General features: G+C 38.4%; 1 protein-coding gene across 9 annotated transcripts in view; it reads right to left on the reverse strand.

Moving 5' to 3' along the window:
* Positions 1-414: 414 nt before the first annotated feature.
* CEP63 (centrosomal protein 63) overlaps positions 415-27,122 on the reverse strand; it is a 131,026-nt gene continuing 104,318 nt past the window's right edge. For 6 of the 9 annotated variants that reach the window (XM_049870313.1, XM_049870310.1, XM_049870312.1 and 3 more), the window contains 7 exons: positions 26,418-26,555; positions 19,360-19,474; positions 10,618-10,815; positions 8,126-8,212; positions 3,620-3,825; positions 2,547-2,829; positions 415-808 (listed from right to left, as the gene is read on the reverse strand). In XM_049870313.1, the coding sequence (XP_049726270.1) occupies positions 650-808; positions 2,547-2,829; positions 3,620-3,825; positions 8,126-8,212; positions 10,618-10,815; positions 19,360-19,474; positions 26,418-26,555 (1,186 nt within the window). In that variant the 3' untranslated portion in view covers positions 415-649. Of the gene's footprint in view, positions 809-1,827; positions 2,225-2,546; positions 2,830-3,619; positions 3,826-8,125; positions 8,213-10,617; positions 10,816-19,359; positions 19,475-26,417; positions 26,556-27,122 lie in introns of those variants that run through there. The other 3 variants (XR_007515519.1, XM_049870311.1, XM_049870316.1) reach the window with 3 other exon arrangements.

Here is a 27,122-nt window from a genome sequence, read left to right on the forward strand (position 1 = left end):
GTGCTTCTTGTCAAGGTTCCTCATAATGGCCCTCATTACGCATTTCCAGACCAACCTGGCACATTATACTCTAGTATACCAAACTAGTTCTTTCCTGTCATCCTAACCCAGGAATTCCCATTTAATCCTCATAAAATAAGTGATATCCTCCCCTAAGGTTTCCAGAAAGTAAATAACCAGCCCGATTTCACATGGCTCTTTTTTTTAATAACTGGCAAAACCAGCAGCACCAGTACCAATCAATCTGACTCTTAAATCCACGCTGCAACTATGTACTTCCTTTAAAGGAAGTCCTTGTAGTTACTTTATTTCCAATATGTGTCATAAAATCTTTAATTAGTAGACAGCTATTCACATTTAAGTCAGCAAGAGGAAGTATCACTTTATGATAATAAATATTAATATGAGAGAAAAGTCTAGCAAAGAGGTTTATTCTTACAGATTATTGCTGGAAGAAGTCCTTCAAATAAACTAGTACAGTGAAAATGACTAAGAGAGGTAATCAAATTTTCAGATTTCTTCACAATTGCTTTAGTATGTAGCATCTTTATAATTTTTATATGCTCAAGTTTTTAAAGAGCCGTGACTTCAGAAGGTAGTAACTCTTTGGTGTTTTATTTTTATTTCCAAGCTTGTGATTTTCAAGAGGCTACTTCAGAGCTGTGAATTGTTTCACTGTCTTCTCACTCTCTCTTTTTAGTTCTTCGATGTGGGCATCCAGACGCTCCAGAATATGATGAGACCTCAGCTCCTCCTCTTCCAAAAATCTCGTGGCTATTGAACCAAGGGGGGACACAGGCAAGGGACACTGGAAGAGAGACACATTTGGACAGACACAAGTAAGTAGAATATTACATTTCTAAGACAGGCTATTCATGATGTTTTCTAACTAGCAATATTAAAAGGTGATTTTTTAAAACACAGTTTTCCCTCTAAAGATATATTTCTTTGTTTTCATCCTAATGGCCAAAAAAAGAAAAATCAAACCTGTTGCCACAGAGTCAGTTCCAACTCACAGTGACCCCAGGTGTTGCAGAGGAGAACTGAGCTCCATAGGGTTTTCTTAGCTGTAATCTTTATGGAAGCAGGTCACCAGGCCTCCTTCCATGGAGCTACTGGGTGAGTCTGAACCACCAACTTTTCACTTAGCAGTCAAACACAAACCATGTGTACCACCCAGGCTCCATACTAATGACAAGAGTAGTAAAAAAAAAAAAAAAAAAATCAGTAAGTTCTCCGTAAAAATTAACACAAATTTCTCCTTTCCTGATCCAAGTTATATGTAAAGTATCATAAGTTACTAGTTATTGGTCTGAACAATATTTCAATTCACACTGGTATATCCTTCCATACCCCAGAAGAAAGTATACTTAATGTTTGTTATTTCAAACTCACTTTAAAAAATATGAATGTTACTTTCATTTTAAAGCACAGAAAACTCACCAACAATAAACCAGATACTAGTTAAAATCAATACTCTTCCCTCTTACAAAATTCCACAATCCCTTATCTGAAACCCTTGGGGCAAGTTGTGTCCCAGAATTCAGACATGTTGTGATTTTAGAAAGGTAACGCAGGACATAACCATCCATATACAGCATTACCCTACTAGAGTCTGAGGTAGCAGCCCATAATGAAGTACACTGATATTTCTGAAGAAAAATGCCTGGATATTCACACTAAGTAGGAGAAAGCCTATACATATTATCAGTTTAGTTTAGGTCAGGTCAGGTTTGGTGCCAAACTTAGGAAGAAAGTTTTAGTTTTCAGAGCTTTTCAGAATTTCATAGTTACAGATAAGGAAATAAAGACTTGTGTATTCCTTACTTTGCAAATGCAAAGAAAAACTTTCCATGGACTTATTGGCACATTAAAAAGGCAGTAACAGTGAACTTGCACAGGTATCAGGCCTCACTGGTGATAGGAAACGCATGTCTTGAGGGCAAGCTCTTCAGTACAGAAGGCAGAGGATGGTTTCCTGCACAGCAGCTGCAGGAACAAGGGGCCGGCACAGTGTCGAAAGGCAGGCTCTGCAGTCAGGCCCCGTCTCGCGGTACCGGTCACCTTCAGGACATTAGGGATGCACTTCCTTCTTCCACCTCTGTCCACCCCTTTTCCCTTTCCGCAGTTCCTTCTCTCCTTCCTCACTGTCTATGTCTCAGGACTATCCTGGAATCCAGAGATAGTCCTTGAACCAAGCACTCCAGTACAAAATTGACCCTCTCTAAAAAAAGGCAGGAAGGGAATGTCCAGTTAGGGTAAAAGACAAACTAATACCTATAACTTAAGTTATATTTCAGAACTAGGATGTATTTTGAAAAGTGATCTTAGTTGCATGTGTCTTCACAATCAAAACCGTAAGACAAAAATACACGAGAATGATGAAGGTACTTATGATAGAAAACCAGTAATTAAAAAACAAAACCAAACAAAAACACTACTGTAAATAATCACCTTCCTCCCCCTCAAAAAACAAAACAAAAACCAGTAAAAATCAAACCAATAAAATAAACTCAATACACCAGTAAGACAGAAAGTCTCCATACCGAAGATATAAACTCATCTGGGTCATTCATACTCTCAGACACCGTGTCAGAGAAACTGGCTTCACTTGCATCTAACGCTGAAGGCAAAGAATCAGGTTTACACTGCAAGTTAGAAGGCGGAGAGACGGTGGAGCTGCCAGGGCTGGTCTGAGGACTCAGGGGGCTGAGGGTCCGGGACACAGGCGCTAAGCTATCCGACGCTTGTCCTCGCGGAGCAGATCGAAGGCCTGCTTTGTAGTGCTCAGTCTTTATTCCACCCCGTCTGTGCTGGCCATGGGTTGGCCTGGATAGCAGATTAGAAAACAAAACAAAAATTGTAGCAACTTTGCTCTTTTCTAACAGAAATGTGGTTAGGAAATCCAATTAAAGATAAACTAGTAAACCTGTACTTTACAAAATGAGCAGCCCACTCAGTCCAGGTGTCCTCTTACTCATTCAGGCCCCAAATATCCAGCCCTCTTGCCTGGCCCCTGCCCTTCTGGCACCTACAATAAGGCAGGGAGGGCACACTAGCTGCCAGGTTGATGGTGCATGGCAGGTGCTAGGACAGTGGAAGTACTGTGCACATGGTGGCACACAGGAAGGGTGCCTAACCTCATCAGGGGTTGGGTGAGGGCGTCAGCAACAGCTTTTGGTAGGAAAACATGAAGGCCATACAGTAAGAGCTGAAGCCAGGGGTTTTTTTTCACGGAATGCTTACTTCTTTTGGTAACAGTCTATAATTAATTGAATAAAAATACAAAGGAAATTTTTTTCTAAAAAGCCAAATTCTTTTTCTTATGGGTCAGGTGGGGTTGGGAAGGTGGGAGGTAGCATGAAAAGGTTCAGAGTGTTTTTAGTACCTACATCGAGAGTATATAACAGTAAACCTTTATAAAAGTGCTAATTAATCCACCACCCCATTTTTTAACCTGATAATAACTTCACTTATGCATACTGCATAATAATTCAGAATTAAACATGAAGAGTTCTTTAATGAGGGTTTAATTTCTGTAAGTCAGAAATTATTCTCAAAGAAATAAGAACTACATTACAATGATACACATTTTAAAAAAACTTTTAAGAAATTTTACTTGAACTCTGTATTCTTGAACTCAGTAGCTCTGCCATATGTTGCTTTAAAAATCCTGTCATTTTTGGGGGGGCACATCTGAGTGGAAGGTTCCAGCTTAGATCTGGTATCCATCAGCTCCTTCTGTAGTTGCTGATTCTCAGACACTAATTTATTTAATGCCTCAATGTAATTCTCCTGGAGGTCTGCTAGAGAAATCTCTTTTGCCTAATTAAAAAAAATAAATAAATAACTGGAGTCACTTAATTTGCACAAGAATACTTGTGATCTGTGATACTGCTGGTTGCTTCATTTTTTTTTTTTTTTTTTAGTTGTATCTAGAGTTCATCTATGGCTTTACCTTGGAAAAAGTGAAGATTCGTTTTTGGTCCTCTAGAAAATAACAGACAAGTGACAGACAAGAGTAAAAACATTCTGCTTCTGAGAGCAAACCAGAATGGAGAGGTAGAAGCACAGTGGGCTTCCTTGATGTACCAATGGCCAAAGAGCTGGAGGAAGGATGGAACCAGGATAGAGGAAAGCTACAAGTGAGAATCAGAAATGGAAAAAGAAAGAAAATAGCAGGCATGAACTGATTTGTCTTCACGGAGAAGGCTGAATAGCCCAGAAGACCAGTGGAAGAAAACCAAGCAGAGGTTATGAAAAGGAATGTTGGCTGGCAGGGAAGACTTTGAAAGAAACACTCTTGGGTCTTTAACACTTTTATGTAACTTTGACACAGATCCTTCTATGTGAAATAAATTAGGACATGATAAAGCAACATTCAAGCACAAGGGGGGAATTACTATCCTGATCTGGTCTTAGTTCTATAATCATAAATTTTACCGCTCATCAATTCTAGTGTTTCCTGATAATGTGGTATCTGAAAAAAAAAAAGTAGTCTGGACTGTTTTTTTCTAATGACAAAATATTTTCATTAACATTCTGCAAAATTATGGTAATCTTCTTTAGAGCTGAATATGTTTAGCTTGTTCTTTTCTGTAAAAAATCTTCTGAAGATAAGCTAGTCAAGAATGGTTTGACAAACAGAATTTGCCTAAAAGAAACAAACTTTAAAAATATATCTGTTAACTATTTGTGTACCACTAGTGACAGTGAGTCATAAAATCTTTTGACAAGTTGTCAATGACAGACAAAATCTCAAAGGAAAACATTCACAGGGCACGTGAGTTAAACTGCAAACTACAGTCGGTTTTTTAACTGTGGTGAATAATTTATTTTACCAGAGCTATTGCTTTGACTATTAAGATAATTGGATACGTATTAGAATAAATCCTTAACACAAGCATTCATTTATAAAATTAATTCCACCTTCCTTGGTGGCAAAATACAAAAGGGCATTTTCTAATAATTATTCTTAATAACACATACAACATTGTCACGCTGTGTAACTTCAAAATCGAGGAAGCCTAAACTGCTGAGAGGACTGATCCAGTTTGATGCCTGGTATCATTACATACATTTTTTTTAAAAAAGATAATGTTGCCTTTGCCAGCCATCTTTTAAAATTTTATCAAATATTTTATTCGTTTATTAACAACAATTACAGATAAATGAATGTGAAAGGGAACATAGCAAGCACACACCTGGCTGTGTAGGGAAAGGACAGTGCCGCCACTGTTAGAAGGCGGTTTCAGGAGAGATAAGCTGAAGAGAACCTCTGGTCACAGTCTGGCTTGAGCTTCCTGAGAGTTCCCAGCTCTTAAATATGAACAGATAATCACTGGCTATGATAAGATTCTCTCAGCCGGGTGCTAACAAATCCTGGGCCTTTTGAGGATTCTGTGGTGGAAATCAGGTTGGTTCTTGGTTTCTCCACTACTAATTTAGTACTGGCTTTCCTAGGGCACATAAAGCCACTTACCACCCAACCATCCGCTTCCGCCTTACAAAATGTTTAGCTGTTGTCTCTTCTGCTTTCCCCATCCCTATGGGTTTACGCTTTAAAACAAATCCTTCCATCATAGGTTTAGAGGGGTTTGGGGAGGGTGCAAGAGTAGATGCAGGTTTTCATCTGCCATCTTAAATGACAGCGTAATACTTCATAGGAGCCCTGGTGACACAGTGGTTAAAGCACTCAGCTGCTAATCGAAAGGTCAGTGGTTCGAACCCACCAGCCACTCCATGGGAAAAAAGGTATAGCAATTTAGAGATATTTGGGGAGGGAGCAAGATTAGATGCACATTTTCATCCGCCATCTTATATGAGAGCATCATATTTCATAGTACAGAAAGCCACAAATTAACTTTCCTCTACAGATCAATGTTCAGTTTGTTTCAAAATTTTCGACATTATAAATAATACCACAGTGACCATTTTCTATACATTTGCTCCTGTAAGATGGGTTCTTTGGGAATGTAAACTGACAAGACCTTTCTGGAGAACTACTCAGCAATGACTATCAAAATCAGAAATGCGTTTGACCCAGGAGTTTAGAGGGTATTTTTTTTTTTTTTCATGTATTTACAATTTTGATGTATATTGTGAAACTCCACTCCAGAAAGGCCATCTCAACTCACTTTCTCATTGACAGAGCATGAGAGGGCCTGTTTCCCTATATTGTTGCTGTTTTTTAAAAACCATTGTCAATCCAATTAACCAAAAAAATGTATTTTGTTTTGATTTTTAGGGTGGTAAAACAGCTTTCCTTGTTTATTGGATATTTTTAATACTTCTATGAATTATCTTTTCATATCATTTGCCTTTTATTTTTTAATGGATTATCTTTGTAGGAAATTATCAATATTAACCTTTTGTCTGTTTACGGGTTGCTTTTCCCCAGTCTATCTGTCTTTTTTTGAGCCTTGCTATCCAGAAATTCTTCGAAATTTGTAAAATTCTTTATATTGTAAAATGCTTTATGGCTTCTATGTTTTCTCTGATGGTTAGAAGACTCTTATTCTCCCAAAAGATTGTAAAAATCGTTCCCTGTATTTTTTTCTAGTTGAAATATTCATCTAACCTTTTCTATTTTCTTCCATCCAGCATCTACAATCAAGATTTTGAAGTTAGATCTACTTGGGAGCAAATAGGAGGCAATGTATAACTATACATCTTTTTGAAGGCATACACTCTCTGGAAGTACAGAAAAAAATAATTTCTACAATCTTCAGGCATTTGACCTTTATCAAGAAAATATAGGTCAGAATATAAATGGGTTATTTTCCAAATTATGAAAATTTTATAATAAAACATACCAGTTACTACACCTCACTACTAGCTAATCATGTTCTCTCTGGTTTCATAGGAGTGTGTCATCTTGAGGACTAAGATGCACCTGACCCAAGTCATGGTATTTTCAATCACCTCATACGCATATGAAAGCTGGACAGTGAATAAGGAAGATGGAAGAAGAATTGATGCCTTTGAATTATGGCATTGGTGAAGAATACTGAATATACCATGGACTGCCGGAAGAACGAACAAATCTGTCTTGGAAGAACGAACTAATCTGTCTTGGAAGAAATACAGCCAGAATGGCTCCTTAGAAATGAGGATGACGAGACTTCTTCTCACGTACTTTGGACACGGTATCAAGAGGGACCAGTCCCTAGAGGAGGACATCATGCTTGGTAAAGTAGAAGGTCAGTGAAAAAGAGAAAGACCCTCAACGAGATGGACTGACACAGTGGCTGCAATGATGGGCTCAAACACAGCAATGATTGTGAGGATGGTGCAGGACTCGGTAGTGTTTTATTCTGTTATACACAGTGCTGCTGTGAGTCGGAGCTGACTCGATGGCACCTAGCAAGAATGAACAACATACACTTCTTATCCTCCCTATTAGATTACTTTAAGTCTCTTAAAGGCAGGAACCCTATCTTACTCACCCTTGTGTCCATTGTAGTGCCTACTACAATGCTTTGAATATAAAAGACTCTAGGTAATATCTGATTAAATGAATCATATCCTGTAGAAATATAACTAAACTAAATTATTTTAAAGATAATTATACTTTATAATAAAAAGATTTCATGAACAATAATACCACTAGTATAATATGAATACTATAAGACACATAAGGTAACATCAATACAATAATAACAATAACCTCATATTAACTAATTACATCTATAAAGATGCTATTTCCAAATAAGGTCACATTCACTGTACCAGGGGGTAGAACTCAAACATACCTTTCTGGGGACAAAAATCAACCCCCACCAATGTGAAAGGTATACAAGAATAATATTAGTAACAGCAGCAGCAGCATCTAGCCTTTATTACATGCTTACCAAGTGCCGAAGCCCAGGTGGCAGGCACTATGCCAAGTCCTTTATACACATTCCCTTGACTCAGAACACAAACTGTCCCTGTATTTCATCACATACATGATATGAAAAGTATCCTCCTACTGCTGGAGTGGAGAGTTCTATTTGGTTCACTTCCACCATTGTCTTGACTTCCTTCTGGTTTGACCTTACCTCTCTCTCCACAATATCAATATTTACAAAGTGACTTTTTAAAGGCTTAGACAACCGAAAAATTTAAGTTTCTACTTACATACCTCATGTAAACCCAATTCCAATTTCATCACTGTTTCAGAAAGATGACGGTTTTCTAACTTGAGTGACTCGAGCTGATCCAAAATCTCCTGAGGAGGGAAAGGGCAGAAAGAACAAATAAATATAACAAATAAATCAAATGCATCTTACAAAAATTTTCCACATATAATTGTCATTAAGCTAAGTTATACTCTTTACTGATATATATAAAAATACTAAAACTAAACTATTTTAAAGATAATTATACTTTATAATAAAAAGATATCATGAATAAATACCACTATTATAATATGAATATTATAAGATACATACGGTAATATCAATACAATAATAACAATAACCTCATGTTAACTAAATTACACCTGTAAAGATGCTATTTCCAAATAAGGTCACATTCACATTTATCATTATCAGAAAGATAAAAACAAAACAAACAAAAAAACAGAGTCCTTGGTCAAGGTGAATTAACATGCATGTGACTGAAAATATTCTAAGACCATGAAGGAACAACGCTTCAGTCCACTGGTAAATCCCTCACCACTCTCCTGTGTCAGCCTCCTGTAATTTGCTTTCTACCTCCAACATCATGTGGAATTGCACTCCTTTCATATAATAATAACCAAACTTTAGTCCTCCTTCCCCTTAGCTTTTCTGCTGGAGCATTCCTTCCTGCTTGAAAAACTTCCTGCTTCCTTAGAGAAAGCTACCCGGTTTCTTCCCTACTTCCCTCACTGAGGAGCCCTGGTAGCGCAGTGGTTAAGAGCTCAGCTGCTAACAAAAAGCTTGGCAGTTTGAATCCACCAGCCACCCCTTAGAAACCCTATGGGGCAGCTCTACTCTGTCCTGTAGGGTCACTATGAGTCAGAATCAACTCCACGGCAAGAGGGTCCCCTCACTGCTACTTTTTGAAGATCCGTTCCCCCATCTCTTTTTCCCTGAATGAGTAGTACCTAAGCTTGTTCCAAGTTTCTGCTCTTCATACTTGATGCTTTCTTATTATAATCTAGGTCTCTCAGGGAGTTTCAAATGCCAACTTTACGCAAGGACTCTCACAGCTAGATATCTAACCTTGATTTTAATCTTGAACCCCAGGTCTTCTGTGGAACTGATGACAAGACATTTCCACACGAAAGCCCAGCCTTTATCTCAAGCCAAACGTGCCAAACCAATGTCTCATAAGCCAACCTTCCTGTTTTGTGTACCTTTCACACTGTTATGAGCTAATTTATGTTCCCAAAAAGGTATGTTCAAATCCTACCCCCTGGTACCTGTGAATGTGACTTTATTTGGAAACAGCATCTTTCAGATATTATTAGTTAACACGAGGCCATACTGGAATAGAGTGGGCCCTAATCCAATAGGACTTGTGTCTTCATAAAAACAGAAGAAACACAGAGAGACAGACACAAATGGAATACGACCATGTGAAGACAGAGGCAGAGAGTGTAGTTAGGCTGCCACAAGCCAAGAAATGTCTAGAGCTACCAGAAACTGGGAGAGACAAGGGAGGATGTTCCCCTAGGGCCTTCAGAGACAGAAAGGCCCTACTGACACCCTGAATTCAGACTCCTAGCCTCTAGAACTGTGAGACAATACATTTCTGCTATTTTAGACCATATAATTTGTGGTAATTTATTATTGCAGCCCTAGGAAACTAACACACAAACTCATTATCCTCCCTTCAAACGTGTTTCCTATCTTTTCTCTATTTCACTAAAGAGCATCACTTTCTACTCAGTTGCCCAAGCTTAAATCCTGAGTGACATCTTTCCTTAACTCTATCTCCCTCACCTTCCCTGTACACTCAAATACAAAGTCCAGTCAATTTTACCAGCCAAATCTCTCTAGAATTCATCAGTCTCCTATCTCCCCTGCCCGTTGCTCAGGCCACCATCTTACTGCTATCACAACATATGAGTGTTCTCTTTGCCTCTTTGCTTGCTCTCCATACTATCCCCATAGAGACCTTTCACTCTTGCTTAAAGCCATTCGCTACTGACCTCGAGATAATATGGCTGACCAGGCCCTTCAGAAGCTAGCCCCTGCTTACCTCTCTAGGTTCATCTCTTGCCACTTGTCCCACCTATAATCTAGCTTCACCCCCAGCAAACATGGCACATTCTCCCTTAGAGATCTCTGCGAGTATTTTTTCTTTGAAACACTAGTCTTGCCTCTCCTCGCAGCTACCCTTTGAACCCTCAGGTCTTCACTTAGACATCAGGCCCTCTGGGAAGCCTCTGAATAGTAAGGTCTAGATCTGGCCTCCTCTGTGTGCTCCTCACCACACACTACTGAGACAGTCTCTTTATTTGTCTGTATCTACTCTCACTTCCCCACCAACCCTCACTAGAATGCTTATTAATCAGTGTGCCCTCAGCCCAAAACAGGTATCTAATAAAAATATGCTAGAATAAGTATAATGAAAATGATATCTTTAATAAATCCAATCTTCAAAAATAAACTTCAAATTAAAAGAGTATCTATTGAGCTTCACCTTGTGCTCTATTGCTTTCTCTTCTGCCTTCTGTAGCTCTGCTCTCAGTCGCTTTTCCATGTCTGAGGAAGAGCCTTTGGTGGAAGCAATAGTGATGTCTCGCTGATGCAACTCCCGAGTTAGCTGGGAGATTTCCATCTTCATTCCTTCTAGTGCAGAACTGTAGGTTTGTTCAGCCTGTAAAATCTGTTCTTTCAACTACAAAGAAACAGAAAAGAAAGCAACAGAAATTAAGAGAAAGCATTTAGATAGAAAAATATTTTAGTAGTTAATGTTTTTACCTTACCTCAAGACGTGAAATTTTTCCTACATTAAATCTGCAGAAAAGTAGCAATTTATCAAGTTGCATATCTGTACTGAATGTCAGGTGGTTATACCCACAATCACATCATCAGATCTCAAGACAGAAAGAGACAGCGTCTTCAAATGCTATGGACTAGTATCAAAGCCCATGCACACTTGGTTAGAAAACAGCACCTGTAACCTTCATTCTTTCTTTAGTTGCAAATCTAAAAATTTCGTTTAATGATTTCCTGGTCCACAGAAGATAATTAACAATAGAAAGACAAGAGGAAGAAAAGGGCTAGAAGTAATCTGAAAGAAGTAATAAAAGACACAAGTGAATAGAGCATTTGGGGTCCATAAATGCAGAGACAAACAGCTCTACATATCTCAATAGCCAATGAGGATATAACTACATCATAGCACAGAAGGAAAACATATCCATAACCAACTTTAGTCAATAAATATTAATTAATCATATATATTTTAGAAAGCTTTTCACCAAAAAATGTTTGAAATAAAGTTTGAGAGTTCAAGGATTCAATTATCTTGAAAATATCTATATGGCATTTCTGGGGATGCCAAAGAAAGAAGGCATTTTCCCTAAGCCCATTCCAAGTGTTCTTCCATTCTTGAATATCAAATGGTCCTTTGGGCTACATTTTTCTCTCATTAAAAATGACCCCCAGAGTGCAGAGGCGGAGCCAAGACGGCAGAATAGACAGACGCTTCTGCCAAGCCCTCTGTTGAACAAAGACCTGAAAAAACAAGTGAAACAAGTATATGTGTGACAAACTGGGAGCCCTGAGCTTCAAAGGCAAGCTGAGAAAATGAACCGAGGGGCAGGGGGAGGAAGAGACCATTCAGAAGCGGAGAGGAGTTACCGGACCTGAATCGCGGAGAGCCCTCAGGTACCATTCCCTGAGCAGTGGCGGGCTGGTACTAGTGTTCGACTGCAGTTTCCTCAGGGAGATGCAGCCAGACACACAGCCTACTCACACCTCCAGAACCTGAGAAGAATGGCGCTCTCGGCAAAAGCTAAGTACTTATGTATTTTTTACCACGCCCCTCCACCCCCAAGCTGGCTTTAGTGGCTGAATTCCCTGGGCCTGAAATAGGCCCTGTTGAGTGCCTAGAGCCATCCTCCCAGCCTCAGAGAAGGAAAAAATTTGCATTTGGGGGAAAAGATAATTTGCCAGCTCCACTAACTAGGGGAGCTCAGGACTGAAGCGGCTCCGGTCCACGCATGAACGGTCCGTGGACTTTGAGCACCTTTCCCTTCTGTATGGATCTGTGTGAGCCTATATCGGGAGAAGAGGCCCTTGTTGGCAGACTCCAACCATTTCAGCTGTGCAGTGGAGAGGTGGGTGTTTGATGTTTGGCATTAGTTTGCCTATTAAACAAAGTCCTCCCCTACCCACATCAGGGACCTAAGGAATGGTAGTTCCACTCAGGTCAACCAGCCACCCACGATAGAGGTCCAATGATAACTGGTACCTCCCAGTCCTTACAACTAAAAACTTTGGATGCCCACAGTCCGTCTGTAGAACCCACCCACCTGCACGCTCTAGGGAACAGGGACGTGCTTTCTTCAGAGACACTTGGGGGTCAGTTCTCAGCCACCTGCCTTGTTCTGAGCATGACATCCTGCTGCAATCAGATACCAGTACACACACCAATCACCCTGTCCCTCTAAGACTGTAGGACAGAGCCTGTACCACACACTTAATGATCAGCTACCTGGACATCTGAGCTGACCCACACAAGAAAAGTTAATGGACTCACAAGCTCATATACCTGATAACAGCTCTTGCCATCTGGGGACAGGACATCAGAGCTCCGAAGGCAAAAATAATCAAGCTAGCTCAATCAACCCATTTGGGCAAATCAAAACAAAGCAAGAAACTGAGATACAGGAAGCAAACATAAAATAAACTAATACAATAACTTATAGATGGCTCGGAGACAACAGTCAATATCAAGTCACACAATCACCTCAACAAGCTCTCAAAACAAAGAATCCAGGGATCTTCCAGATGAAAGTGTATTTCTGGAACTACCAGAGCCAGAATACAAAAGCTTAATATACAGAACCCTTCAAGACATCACAAAGGAAATGAGGCAATATGCAGAACAAGCCAAGGAACACACAGATAAAGCAACTGAAGAAATTAGAAACATTATTCAGGAACATAATAAAAAGTTTAATAAGCTGGAAAAATCCATAGACAGACAGCAATCAAAAATTCAAAAGATTAACAATAAAATTACAGAAGTAGACAACTCAACAGAAAATCAGAGGAGCAGAATTGAGCAAGTAGAAGCTAGAATTTCAGAACTTGAAGATAAATCACTTGGCACTAATATATTTGAAGAAAAATCAGATAAAAGAATTTAAAAAAATGAAGAACCCTTAAGAATCATGTGGGACTCTATCAAGAGAAATAACCTTTGAGTGACTGGAGTACCAGAACAGGGAGGGATAACAGAAAATAGAGAGAGAATTGTTGAAGATTTGTTGGAAAACTTCCCTGATATCGTGAAAGGTGAGAAGATATCTATCCAAGTTGCTCATCGAATTCCACATAAGATAGATGTTAAAACAAAGTCGCTAAGACATATTATCATCAAACTTGCCAAAACCAAAGGTAAAGAGAGAATTATAAGAGCAGTGAGGGATGAACGAAAAGTCACCTACAAAGGAGAGCCAATAAGAATAAGCTCAGACTACTCGGCAGAAACCATGCAGGCAAGAAGGCAATGGGATGACATATTTAAAAAATTGAAGGAAACAAATTGCCTGCCAAGAATCATATATCCAGCAAAACTGTCTCTTAAATGTGAAGGTGAAATTAGGACATGTCCAGACAAACAGAAGTTTAGGGAACTCGTGAAAACCAAACCAAAACCACAAGAAATACTAAAGGGAGCTCTTTGGTTAGAAAATCAATAATATCAGGTGTCAACCCAAGGCTAGAACACTGGGCAGAGCAATCAGAAGTCAACCCAGACAGGGAAATCGAAAAAAGAAAGCAAGATTAAAAAAAGAAAAAGCTCAAAACAGGGTAACAGCAGTGTTATTATATAAAAGAAGACAACAATAAAACAATAAAGAGGGACTAAGAAATGTAATCATAGATCTTCCATACGGAAACGAAGATACAGCAATACAAAGAAATAAAAGTTAGGTTTAAATTTAGAAAAATAGGGCTAAATAATAAGGTAACCACAAAGGAGACAAACTACCCTACTCATCAAAATAAAATACAAGAAAAAAATAGAGACTCAGCAGAAACAAAATCAACAACAACGAATATGAGGAAAGGACAATATATATAAAGATAATCTACTCAGCACATAAAATTAAGTGGGAAAAAGAAACTGTCAACAACACACAAAAAAAGACATCAAAATGATAGCACTAAATTTATACCATTGAATGTAAATGGACTAAATGCACCAATAAAGAGACAGAGAGTGGCAAAATGGATTAAAAAACATCTATATGCTGCCTACAAGAGACACACCTTAGACTTAGAGATACAAACAAACTAAAACTCAAAGGACTGAAAAAAATATATCAAGCACACAAAATCCAAAAAGAGCAGGAGTGGCAATATTAATTTCTGACAAAATAGACTTTAAAGTTAAATCCATCAGAAAGGATAAGGAAGGACACTACATAATGATTAAAGGGACAATACATCAAGACAGTATAACCATATTAAATATTTTTGCAACCAATGACAGGGCTGCAGGATACATAAAACAAACTCTAACAGCATTGAAAAGTGAGATAGACAGCTCCACAATAACAGTAGGAGACTTCAAAACACCACTTTCGGTGAAGGACAGGTCATTCAGAAAGAAGCTCAATAAAGACATGGAAGATCTAAATGTCACAATCAATCAACTTGACCATATAGACATATACAGAACACTCCACCCAACAGCAACCAAGTACACTTTCTTTTCTAGTGCACATGGAACATTCTCTAGAATAGGCCACGTATTAGGTCATAAAAGCAAGCCTTAGCAGAATCCAAAACATTGAAATATTACAAAGCATTTTCTCTGACCACAAGGCCAGAAAAGTGGAAATCAATAATAGAAAAATCAGGGAAAAGAAATCAAACACTTGGAAACTGAACAAAACCCTGCTCAAAAAACACTGGATTATAGAAGACATTAAGGATGGAATAAAGAAATTCACAGAATCCAATGAGAATGAAAACACTTCCTAACAGAAACTTGGTGACACAGCAAAAGCAGAGCTCAAAGGTCAACTTATATCAATAAATGCACACATACAAAAAGAAGAAAGGGCCAAAATCAAAGAATTATCCCTACAACTTGAACAAAGAGAAAGAGAGCAACGAAAGAAACCTTCAGGCACGAGAAGAAAACAAATAATAAAAATTAGAGCAGAGCTAAGTGAAATAGAAAACAGGAAAATAATTGAAAGAATTAACGAGACCAAAAGCTGGTTCTTTGAAAAAATCAACGAAATTGATAAAACATTGGCCAAACTGACAAAAGAAAAACAGGAGATGAAGCAAATAACCCAAATAAGAAATGAGATGGGTGACATGACAACAGACGCAACTGAAATTAAAAGAATCATATCAGATTACTATGAAAAATTGTACTCTAACAAATTTGAAATCCTACAAGAAATGGATGATTTCCTAGAAACACACTACCTATCTAAACTAACACAAACAGAGGTAGAACAACTAAAAAGACCCATAACAAAAGAAGACATTGAAAAGGTAATAAAAATTCCCAAGAAAAAAAGCCCTGGTCCGGACGGCTTCACTGCAGGGTTCTACCATATTTTCATAAAAGAGTTAACACCACTACTACTAAAGGTATTCCAGAGCATAGAAAAGGATAGAACTCTCCCAAAGTCATTCTATGAAGCCAGCATATCCCTGATACCAAAACTAGGTAAAGACACCACAAAAAAAGAAAATTACAGACCCATATCCCTCAGGAACTTAGATGCAAAAATCCTCAACAAAATTCTAACCAATAGAATTCAACAACATATCAAAAAAGTAATTCACCATGACCGAGTGAGATTCATACCAGGTATGCAGGGATGGTTCAACATTAGAAAAACAATGAATGTAATCCATCATATAAATAAAACAAAAGAATCACATAATTTTATCAATTGATGCAGAAAAGGCATCTGACAAAGTTCAACACCCATTCATGATAAAAACTCTCAGCAAAATTGGAAAAGAAGGAAAACTCCTCAACATAATAAAAGGCATTTATTGTTGGAAGCCAACAGCCAACATCATCCTAAATGGAGACAGGCTGAAAGCATTTCCCCTGAGAACAGGACCAGACAAGGATGCCCTTTATCACTGCTCTTATTCAACATTGTGCTGGAGGTCCTACCCAGAGCAATTAGGCTAGACAAAGAAATAAAGGGTATCCAGATTGGCAAGGAAGAAGTAAAGTTACCTGTATTTGCAGACGACATGATCTTATACACAGAAAACACTAAGGGATCCTCAAGAAAACTACTGAAACTAATAGAAGAGTTCAGCAGAGTACCGGGATACAAGATAAACATACAAAAATAAGGTGGATTCCTCTACACCAACAAAAAGAACATCGAAGAGGAAATCGCCAAATCAATACCATTTATAGTAGTGCCCAAGAAGATAAAATACTTAGGAATAAATCCTACCAGAGATGTAAAAGACTTATACAAAGAAAACAACCAAACACTTCTTCAAAAAACCAAAAGAGACCTACATAAATGGAAAAACATACCGTGCTTATGCATAGGAAGACTTAACATTATAAAAATGTCTATTCTACCAAAAGCAATCTATACATTTAATGCAATTCCAATTCAAATTCCAACGATGTTCTTTATGAGATGCAGAAACAAATCACTAACTTCATATGGAAGGGAAAGAGGCCCCGGATAAGTAGAGCATTACTGAAAAACAAGAACAAAGTGGGAGGCCTTGCTCTGCGTGACTTTAGAAACTACTATACCACCACAGTAGTCTAAACAGCCTGGTACTGGTACAAGAACAGACACATAGACCAGTGGAACAGAACTGAGAATCCAGACATAAATCCATCCACATATGAGCAGTTGATATTTGACAAAGTCCCCAAAACAGTTAAATGGGGAAAAGACAGTCCTTTTAACAAATGGTACCGGCATTAACTGGATATCCATCTGCAAAAAAATGAAACAAGACCCATACCTCACAGCATGCACAAAACGCGCTCAAAATGGATCGAAGACCTAAATATAAAATCTAAAACGATAAAGATCATAGAAGAAAAAATAGGGATAACGTTAGGAGCCCCAATACATGGCATAAACAGTATAAACCAAACCAAACCAAACCCAATGCCATCAAGTCGATTCCAACTAATAGTGACCCTATAGGACAGAGTAGAACTGCCCCATAGAGTTTCCAAGGAGTGCCTGGCAGATTCGAACTGCCGACCCTTTGGTTAGCAGCCGTAGCACTTAACTACTACACCACCAGCGTTTCCATAAACAGTATAGAAAACATTATTAAGAATGCAGAAGAAAAACTAGAGAACTGGGAACTTCTAAAAATCAAACACCTATGCTCAACCATAGACTTCACCAAAAGAGTAAAAAGACTACCTACAGACCGGGAAAAATGTTTTAGCTATGACATTTCTGATCAGCACCTGATCTCTAAAACCTACATAATACTGCAAAAACAACTACAAAGAGACAAATAACCCAATTAAAAAACGGGCAAAAGATATGAACAGACACTTCACTAAAGCAGACATTCAGATAGCTAACAGATACATGAGGAAATGCTCACGATCATTAGCCATTAGAGAAATGCAAATCAAAACTACGATGAGATTTCATCTCACTCCAACAAGGCTGGCATTAATCCAAAAAACAAAGAAAAATAAATGTTGGAGAGGCTGTGGAGAGACTGGAACACTTATATACTGCTGGTGGGAATGTAAAATGGTACAATCACTTTGGAAATCTATTTGGCGCTTCCTTAAAAAGCTAGAAATAGAACTACCATACAATCCAGCAATCCCACTCTTCGGAATATATTCTAGAGAAATAAGAGCCTTTACACGAACAGATATATGCACACCCATGTTCATTGCAGCACTGTTTACAATAGCAAAAAGATGGAAGCAACCAAGGTGACCATCAACGGATGAATGGATAAATTATGGTATCGTCACACAATGGAATACTATGCATCGATAAAGAACAGTGAGGAATCTGTGAAACATTTCATAACATGGAGGTACCTGGAAGGCATTATGCTGAGTGAAATTAGTCACTTGCAAAAGGACAAATATTGTATAAGACCACTATTATAAGAACTTGAGAAACAGTTTAAACTGAGAAGAAAATATTCTTTTATGGTTATAAGAGGGGGGAGGGAGGGAGGAAGGGTGGGAGAGGGGTATTCACTAATTAGATAGTAGATAAGAACTACTTTAGGTGAAGAGAAAGACAACACACAATACAGGGGAGGTCAACACAACTGGACTAAACCAAAAGCAAAGAAGTTTCCTGAATAAACTGAATGCTTCAAAGGCCAGTGTAGCAGGGGCAGGGGTTTGGGGACCACGGTTTCAGGGGACATCCAAGTCAACTGGCATAATAAAATCTATTAACATTTTGCATCCCACTTTGAAGAGTGGCGTCTGGGGTCTTAAAACGCTAGCAAGCAGCCATCTAAGATGCATCAATGAGTCTCAACCCACCTGGATCAAAGGAGAATGAAGAATACCAAGGACACAAGGTAATTACGTGCCCAAGAGACAGAAAGGGCCACATGAACTAGAGACTACATCATCCTGAGACCAGAAGAACTAGATGGCGCCCGGCTACAAGAACTCAATGACTGCCCTGACAGGGAACACAACAGAGAACAGGAGAGCAGTGGGATGCAGACCCCATATTCTCATAAAAAGACCAGATTTAATGGTCTGACTGAGACTAGGAGGACCCCAGTGGTCACGGCCCCCAGACCTTCTGTTGGCCCAGGACAGGAACCATTCCCGAAGCCAACTCTTCAGACATGGATTGGACTGGACAATGGGTTGGAGAGGGATGCTGGTGAGGAGTGAGCTTCCTGGATCAGGTGGACACTTCAGACTATGTTGGCATCTCCTGCCTGGAGGGGAGATGAGAGGGTAGAAGGGGTTAGAAGCTGGCGAAATGGACAGGAAAAGAGAGAGTGGAGGGAGAGAGCGGGCTGTCTCATTAGGGGGAGAGTAATTGGGAGTGTGTAACAAGGTGTATATAAGTTTTTGTGTGAGAGACTGACTTGATTTGTAAACTTTCACTGAAAGCACAACAGAAATTATAAAAAATATTACCCGCATAATGTACCAACCCACAGCTCTGTCCATAAATATATATAACTTTGCAGTCCCAGGCATGTAGATTTTTACTTTTTTAATCTCTGCTCTGTACTCATTGTTATGTCCTTCCATCTTCTTCAATTCTTCGTATTTTTCCATTAATTCTTGACTTAGCTGTTTACATGTTGCACTCACAGATTCCAAGCTGGAAGAGAAAAATGAGATCACATATTTTAAACAAAACAAAAACCTTGAAGCCCATCAAATAGATTATCTAACTTATCCTCTTGATGTCCAAGAAATTTCCTACCGATATCTTAAATGTCACCCCACACCCCAAATTAAAACTCATTTTCAACTTCCTTATCACCACAGTTAAAACCAACTCAAACTTTTAAAAATCCTTTGTTTCTTTAATTTTTATTGTGCTTTTTTGACATGAAAGTTTACAAGTCAGTCTCTCATACAAAATTTATATATACCTTGCTATATACTCCTAATTGCTCTCCCCCTAATGAGACAGCACACTCCTTCCCTCCACTCTCTCTTTTCGTGTCCATTTGGCCAGCTTCTGACCCCCTCTGCCCTCTAATCTCCCCTCCAGATAGGAGAGGTCAACATAGTCTCATGTGTCTACTTGATCCAAGAAGCTCATTCTTCACCAGCATTTTTCTGTCCCATTGTCCAGTCTAATCCGTGTCTGAAGAGTTGGCTTTGGGAATGGTTTGGGTCTTGGGCTAACAGGTTTGGGGTCCATGACCACCAAGGTCCTTCTAGTCTCAGTCAGACCATTAAGTCTGGTCTTTTTACAAGAATTTGGGGTCTGCATCCCACTGATCTCCTGCCCCCTCAGGTGTTCTCTGTTGTGTTCCCTGTCAGGGCAGTCATCGGTTGTAGCGGGCACCATCTAGTTCTTCTGGCCTCAGGCTGAAGCAGTCTCTGGTTTATGTGGCCCTGTCTCTTGGGCTCATAATTACCTTGTGTCTTTGGTGTTCTTCACTCTGCTTTGATCCAGGTTGTTTGAGACCAATTGATGCATCTTAGACGGCCACTTGCTAGCGTTTAAGACTCCAGATGCCACCCTCCAAAGTGGGATGCAGACTGGTTCCTGAATAGATTTTATTATGTGAATTGACTTAGATGTCCCCTGCAACCATGGTCCCCAAACCCCCATCCCTACTACGCTGGGAAGCATTCAGTTTATTCAGGCAACTTCTTTGCTTTTGGTTTACTCCAGTCGTACTGACCTCTCCTGTACTGTGTGTTGGCTTTCCCTTCACCTGAAGTAGTTCTTATCTACTATCTAATTAGTATATACTCCTTTCCCTCCTTCCCCCCTCTCATAACCATCAAAGAATATTTTTTTCTCTGTTTAAACTATTTCTCAAGTCTTAGAATAGTGGTCTCATAGAATATTTGTCTTTTTGCAAGTGACTAATTTCACTCAGCATAATGCCTTCCAGATTCCTCCACGTTATGAAATGTTTCATAGATTCCTCACTGTTCTTTATCGATGCGTAGTATTCCATTGTGTGAATATACCATAATTTATTTATCCATTCACCTGCTGATGGGCACCTTGGTTGCTTCCATCTTTTTGCTATTGTAAACAGTGCTGCAATGAACATAAATGAACATGGGCGTGCATATATCTGTTCGTATAAAGGCTCTTATTTCTCTAGGATATATTCCACAGTAGACATACTTTTGATTTCTGTGTTTTCCTATACTATCTCCTTCTGCTTAAAATTTAACTGGTTATAAAATTCTAAACATTATAGCAATTTAGCCAATTTTTTTCTCTCTAGTTGTACCGGAGCTGCCATCATAGTCTCAATCTTCACCACAGTTATCTATAATTCCATTCAATACACAGCTGCCAGAATAACCTTCTGTAAAGACTTTCCATCCCTTGGTGTCTCCTTCATTAACTATAAGAATCTCACGGGTGCCATACCTTCTCATCTCATTGCTCATTATTGCAGTAAAATCTTTCTGCTCCTAAATTGATAAGCTTTACTGTCTGCCTATCTGCTATGCCTGAGCTTGCTTGTGTCTTCATATATGATCCCCTTGACCAAGAGCACCTTCCTGTCTCACCTGGCAATGGATGCTCAACACTCTTTTAAGAGTCAGATCAACATTTACGTCTTCAGAACCACCTCAACTCTCATTCCCTTATCGCCTTTAGTACAGATTATTCTCAACTCTTATAGCTTAACTGCAGAAATTTTCTATAATTTTCTGTATTTAAGATGCTACTTTACTGCTAGGAGTAGATATCAAGGTGTATATAAACTTTTTTGTATGAGAGACTGACTTGATTTGTAAACTTGCACTTAAAGCACAATAAAAAATTTTTAAAAGTTGGGAAAAAAAGATGCTACTTTAAAGTGCTGTCAGGTCCTTTAATGTATATATTTTGTCTCTCAGACTGCAAATTCTATTATTAATGTCTTTTACTTCTTATTGCCTTCCAATCTTGCCCACCACTCCCTTAGCTCTTGCATTATATGCTTCTATACAGTTCAGTGAATGCTTAATAATCATTTAGACTCATTTGTCAACATAGTCAACTTGCCAGATAAGCTAGCACTCAAAAATACCATTTTTGCAATACAACACAAAAACAATTATTTAAATTCCATCATTTCCTGTTTTAGGGAATATTTTGTTCAAACTGAACAATACAAATAAGTTGTCTAAAGGGCACTTTTATTTACTTGCCTCTTAAAGCAAAAAAAAAAAAAAAAGCTCAAGCCATTGTTTTATTACTAAACACTGGTGTTTTTACCCATTTATTCCAGTTTTACCCATTTATAAAAATCTGAGAATGTTCATTTTTTAAATATTTATTAAGGGCTTACAATGTGCCAAACACTAAGCTACAGAGAAAAGAAAAATCAGAGGTAATCTTGTCTTATCTACAGAAGGGAAAATGTGGGCTTAAAGGGGCTAAGGTGTCCAAGGTAGCACTACAAATCAGAAAAAAAGAGTCAAACTTGCAGAGGCTAATGAGGGCATACACATTTTTAAAGATTACTAAAACTCATCCTAAAATTCATATGGAATTTCAAGGGATCCTGAATAGTGAAAATAATGTTGAAAAAAAAGAAAAAAGTTGAAGGGCTCATAGTTCTCACTTGCAAAACTTACCGTAAAGCTACAGTAATCAAAACAGTGTGGTGCTTGTATAAAGATAGACATATAGATCAATGAAACAGAGTTGACACCCCAGAAATAAACCTATATCCATGGCCAAATGATTTTTGATGAGGATGCCAAGATCATTCATTAAGGAAAAGTCTCTTCAACAAATGGTGCTGGGAAAACTGGATATCCATGTGCAGAAGAATGAAATAAGACTCTTCCCTATCACCATATTCACCTATTCAAAAATTAACCCAAATGAAATAAAGACCTAAATTCAAGAGTTAGAACTACAGAACTTTTGGAAGAAAACAAAGGGGCAAATTATCATGACCTTAGATTTGGCAATAGTGTCTTAAATATGACACTAAAAGTATCATAAAGTAGACTTCATCAAAATTAAAAACTTTTGTGCATCAAAGGATATTATCAAGAAAGTGAAAAAGAAAACCCACAGGATGAGAGAAAATATTTGCAAATTATATATTTGATAAAGGTTTAATATCCAAAATATATAAAGAACTCATACAATTCAACAACAAAAAGACAAACAACCCAATTAAAAAATGGGCAAAGGACTTGAATAGATAATTCTCCAAAGAAGATATATAAATGGCCAATGAACACATGAAAAGATGCTCAAAGTCATTAATCATTAGTGAAATACAAAACAAAACCATTATGAAACACCACTTCACAGCCACTGAGGCAGCTATTACCAAAAACCAGAAAACACAGAGTTGGGGAGGATGCGGAGAATTTGGAACTTTGGTGCATTGCTGGTTGGAATGGAAAACAGTGCAGCACCGTGGACTACAGTTTGGAGGTTCCTCAAAAAGTTAAACATAAAATTACCATAACCCAACGGGAAAATTACCATGTGTCTCAGCAATTCAACTTCTAGTTATATACCCAAAAGAACTGAAAATAGGGACTCAAATAGACATTTGTATATCAATATTCATAGCAGCATATTCACAAAAGCCAAAAGCTAAAAACAATTTAAGTCTCCATCAACAGATGAATGGATAAACAAAATGTGGTATACACATACAATGGAATATTACTCAGCCATAAAAAGGAATCAAACTCCGATGCATGCTATGATATGGATGAACCCTGAAAACATTATGCTAAGTGAAATAAGCCAGACACAAAAGGGTATATTATACGGTTCCATTTACAGGAAATACCTAAAAAGGCAACTTCATAGAGACAGAAAGTAGATTAGGGGTTACCAAGCTGGGGACCAGGGAACGTGGGGAGTTGCTTAATGGGTACACAATTTCTGTTTGATGTGATAAAAGCTTTTTGGGAATAGATGGTGGTCATAGCCATACAACATGTGAATGTACTTAATGCCGTTACATTGTACACTTAAAAATGGTTACTGCTATATTTACTACAATAAAAAAACTTAATAATAATGTAAAAGATTATTAAAAACTCGATCAAAAAATCTATAAGAAAAATTTAAGTTTTAGTTTCAATATCAAAAAGAATAAGCTTTAATTTATTTCACTCAACCTGAAGAGTTCACTTATACCTCAATAATGACAACAAAGACTATCTGAAGTATTTCAAAGTGAAAAAGGAATAAAACAAAAGAAGTGTGTGTGTGTCATGGATTAAATTATGTCCCCTTGCCATGGATTGAATTGTGTCCCCTGAAAAAATATGTGGATCAACTTGGTTAGGCCATGATTCCCAGTATTGTGTGGCTGTCCTCCATTTTGTGATTGTAATTTTATGTTGAGAGATTAGGGTGGGATTGTAACACCATCCTTAATCAGGTCACCTCCCTGATCCAAGGTAAAGAGAGTTTCCCTAGGGTATGGCCTGTACCACCTTTTATCTCTCAAGAGATAAAAGGAAAGAGAAGCAAGCAGGAAGTAGGGGACCTCATATTACCAAGAAAGAAGCACCAGGAGCACAGCATGTCTTTTAGACCCAGGGTTCCTGCAGAGAGAAACTCCTAGTCCAGGGGAAAATTGATGAGAAAGACCTTCCTCCAGAGCCCACAGAGAGAGAAAGACTGCCCCTGGAGCTGACACCCTGAATTTGGACTTTTAGCCTACTTTACTGTGAGAAAATTAATTTCTCTTTGTTAAAGCCATCCACTTGTGGTATTTCTGTTATAGCAGCACTAGATGAAAAAAAAAAAAAAGATGACTAAAGCCATCCACTTGTGGTATTTCTGTTATAGCAGCACTAGATGAAAAAAAAAAAAAAAAAAAAGATGACTAAGGCACCCCCAAAATATGTGTTTTAAATCCTAATCTCTATGCCTACAGTTATAATCCCATTTGGAATGGGTTGCCTTTGTTATGTTAATGAAGAAGGATTAGAAAAATTTTTTATATATATATATCTTGAGTCAATCTCTTTTGAGATATAAAATCCATTGCCATTGAGTAGATTCCAACTTATAGCTACACTACAGGACAGAGTAGAACTGCCTCCATAGGGTTTCTAAGAAGTGTCTGGTGGTTTCAAACTGCTGGCCTTTTGATTAGCAGCCAAACGTTTAACCACGGGGCCACGAGGGCCCCCCTTTGAGAAATAAAGGAGATTAAACAAGCAAGCAAGCAAACAGACTGGGGAAAAGAGATGTCAAGCCACAGGAAGATTTCCCAGGAGCAGCAGCTCAGAAGAGAAAAGACCCTTCCTCCAGAACTGACAAAGAAAGCCTTCCCCTAGAGCCCACATCCTGGATTCAGACTTCTAGCCTCCTAAACTGTAAGAAATAAATTTCTGTTAAAGCTACCCACTTGTGGTAGTTCTGTAATAACAGCACTAGATAAAAGTGAAACAAAAGTTATTACAGGTAGTCCCCAACAATGTATTTGAGTTACAACAAACCACACTTAACAACCATCTTTTTTTTTGTACATTTTATCGTTTAGTAATACGTACTACATAAATGTTAAAATATATCTGTAAGTTTATACGTAATACTTCCAACCCCCAAAGAAAATAAAGGCTGGATTTATAAAGATACTGACAATAAAAGGTAATAATAATGAAAACTAAAAAACAAAAAACAGTGAGGTATTCAACTTGGTCAGAGCAGACTTACGACCCTACATCCCCCATCGAGTTCCTTCTACATATCTCTACTCCGCTTGAAAACCAAATTCTTAAATATATTGTCTACATTTACTGTCTATATTGGTGTTGTGGAGCCCTGGTGGCACAGTGGTTAAAAGCTCAGGCCGCTAACCAAAAGCATGATTTATACCAGTGGGAATGACTGAGCAGAGAGGAAGAAATGGATGATGGAGAAGAGAGGGGAGTTAAGGACAGGAACAGCGCACAAGCGCAAGGGTTAGTCTTAGGAATGTCCATCGATTCATTCACAGGCAAATGCTAGTAGACGTGGTGGAAGAACAGGACATTCTCCTTTAATTGCTTCTATTTTCTTAATGATAAAAGAAACTAGGCTATTTGTGGATGCTAGATAAAAAATGTATTTATTCACTAAGAATACTGTCATAGATTCTTAGTGCTGCCGTTAAGAGAAATACCACAAGTGGGTGGCTTTAGCAAACAGAAACGTATTTCTTCACAGTTCAGGAGACTAGAAGTCTGAATTCAGGGTACCAGCTCTAGGTGAAGATTGTCTCTCTGTTGGCTCTGGGGGAAGATCTTCGTCTCTTTCAGCTTCTGGACCTCAGTTTCTTGGCAACTACTTTTTGCCCTTGCTTTTCTCTGTGCCTATTCTGCTCTTTTTCTATCTCAAAAGTAGTTAAAAAAAACAAAAGTGGTTAGGCTTAAGAAACACCCTACACTGAAGTGGCCTCATTAACATAACAAAGAAAACCCTATTTCCAAACAGGATGACATCCACAGGTATAGGTGAGGATTCCAATACGGTATTTTAGGGGGACCCAAGTCAATCCATAACAATATTGTATTTGTTTACTTTATCAGTATGATGACCACATATTCATTTGTAACAACTTGAAAGTTCCTAAAATCTGTCTATTATTATCTACCTGCCTTCAAGACGTGTCACCTCTGCCTGCAGAAGTTCCTCACTAGTGTGGGTGAAATCCAGCTGCGAGAGCACATTTTCTAAGTCCTCCCGCCCTTGAGAGTTGCACCTCCTTTCTGACTGAGGCTCTTCCAGTGACCTAGGGAAGGATACAGGGTGATTGTTGAAGGCCTTTTATCTTTGGAACTCTTCAGTTTGTCTCCTGCTTTACTGAAAGAACACTGGGAGAGTAAACAGACAAGAGATGACGCTTCTCAAAAAAGTCAGCAGCAATTTACTTCTTTCTGATCTGTCATCTGTTTTTCCATGCAGAAGGAAAAATAAAAAGACAAAACTCACTTGGTTGACACTTTATACCTTGAGCAAAAGAAACCGGAAAGTTACAGAAAAGGAGAGTTCTGGCAAGAATAAGTGTGCACCAGACTTACACCAAGCAAAAGGAGCATACGCAGCTCATTCTATTGCTTTCCACTACAAATGTCTCATAGCGATAATTAGATATACCCATAAGATTAGTTTTAGGAATTTTTTTTAGTGGATTATCTCAAGACTGGCTGTTACTGATAATAAGCTACTGTCAATCACAATCGGTTTTTATCAAAGAAGAGAGGTCTTCCAGGAGACGCTGACTACTGTTCCCTTCACATCTGGAGTTTCACCAAGGGTGAGGATTGACCAAGAGATCTCTAAGACTGGAGTCTCTTCT

This window comes from Elephas maximus, chromosome 26, assembly GCF_024166365.1.
Source record: "Elephas maximus indicus isolate mEleMax1 chromosome 26, mEleMax1 primary haplotype, whole genome shotgun sequence".
Lineage (NCBI taxonomy): Eukaryota > Metazoa > Chordata > Mammalia > Proboscidea > Elephantidae > Elephas > Elephas maximus.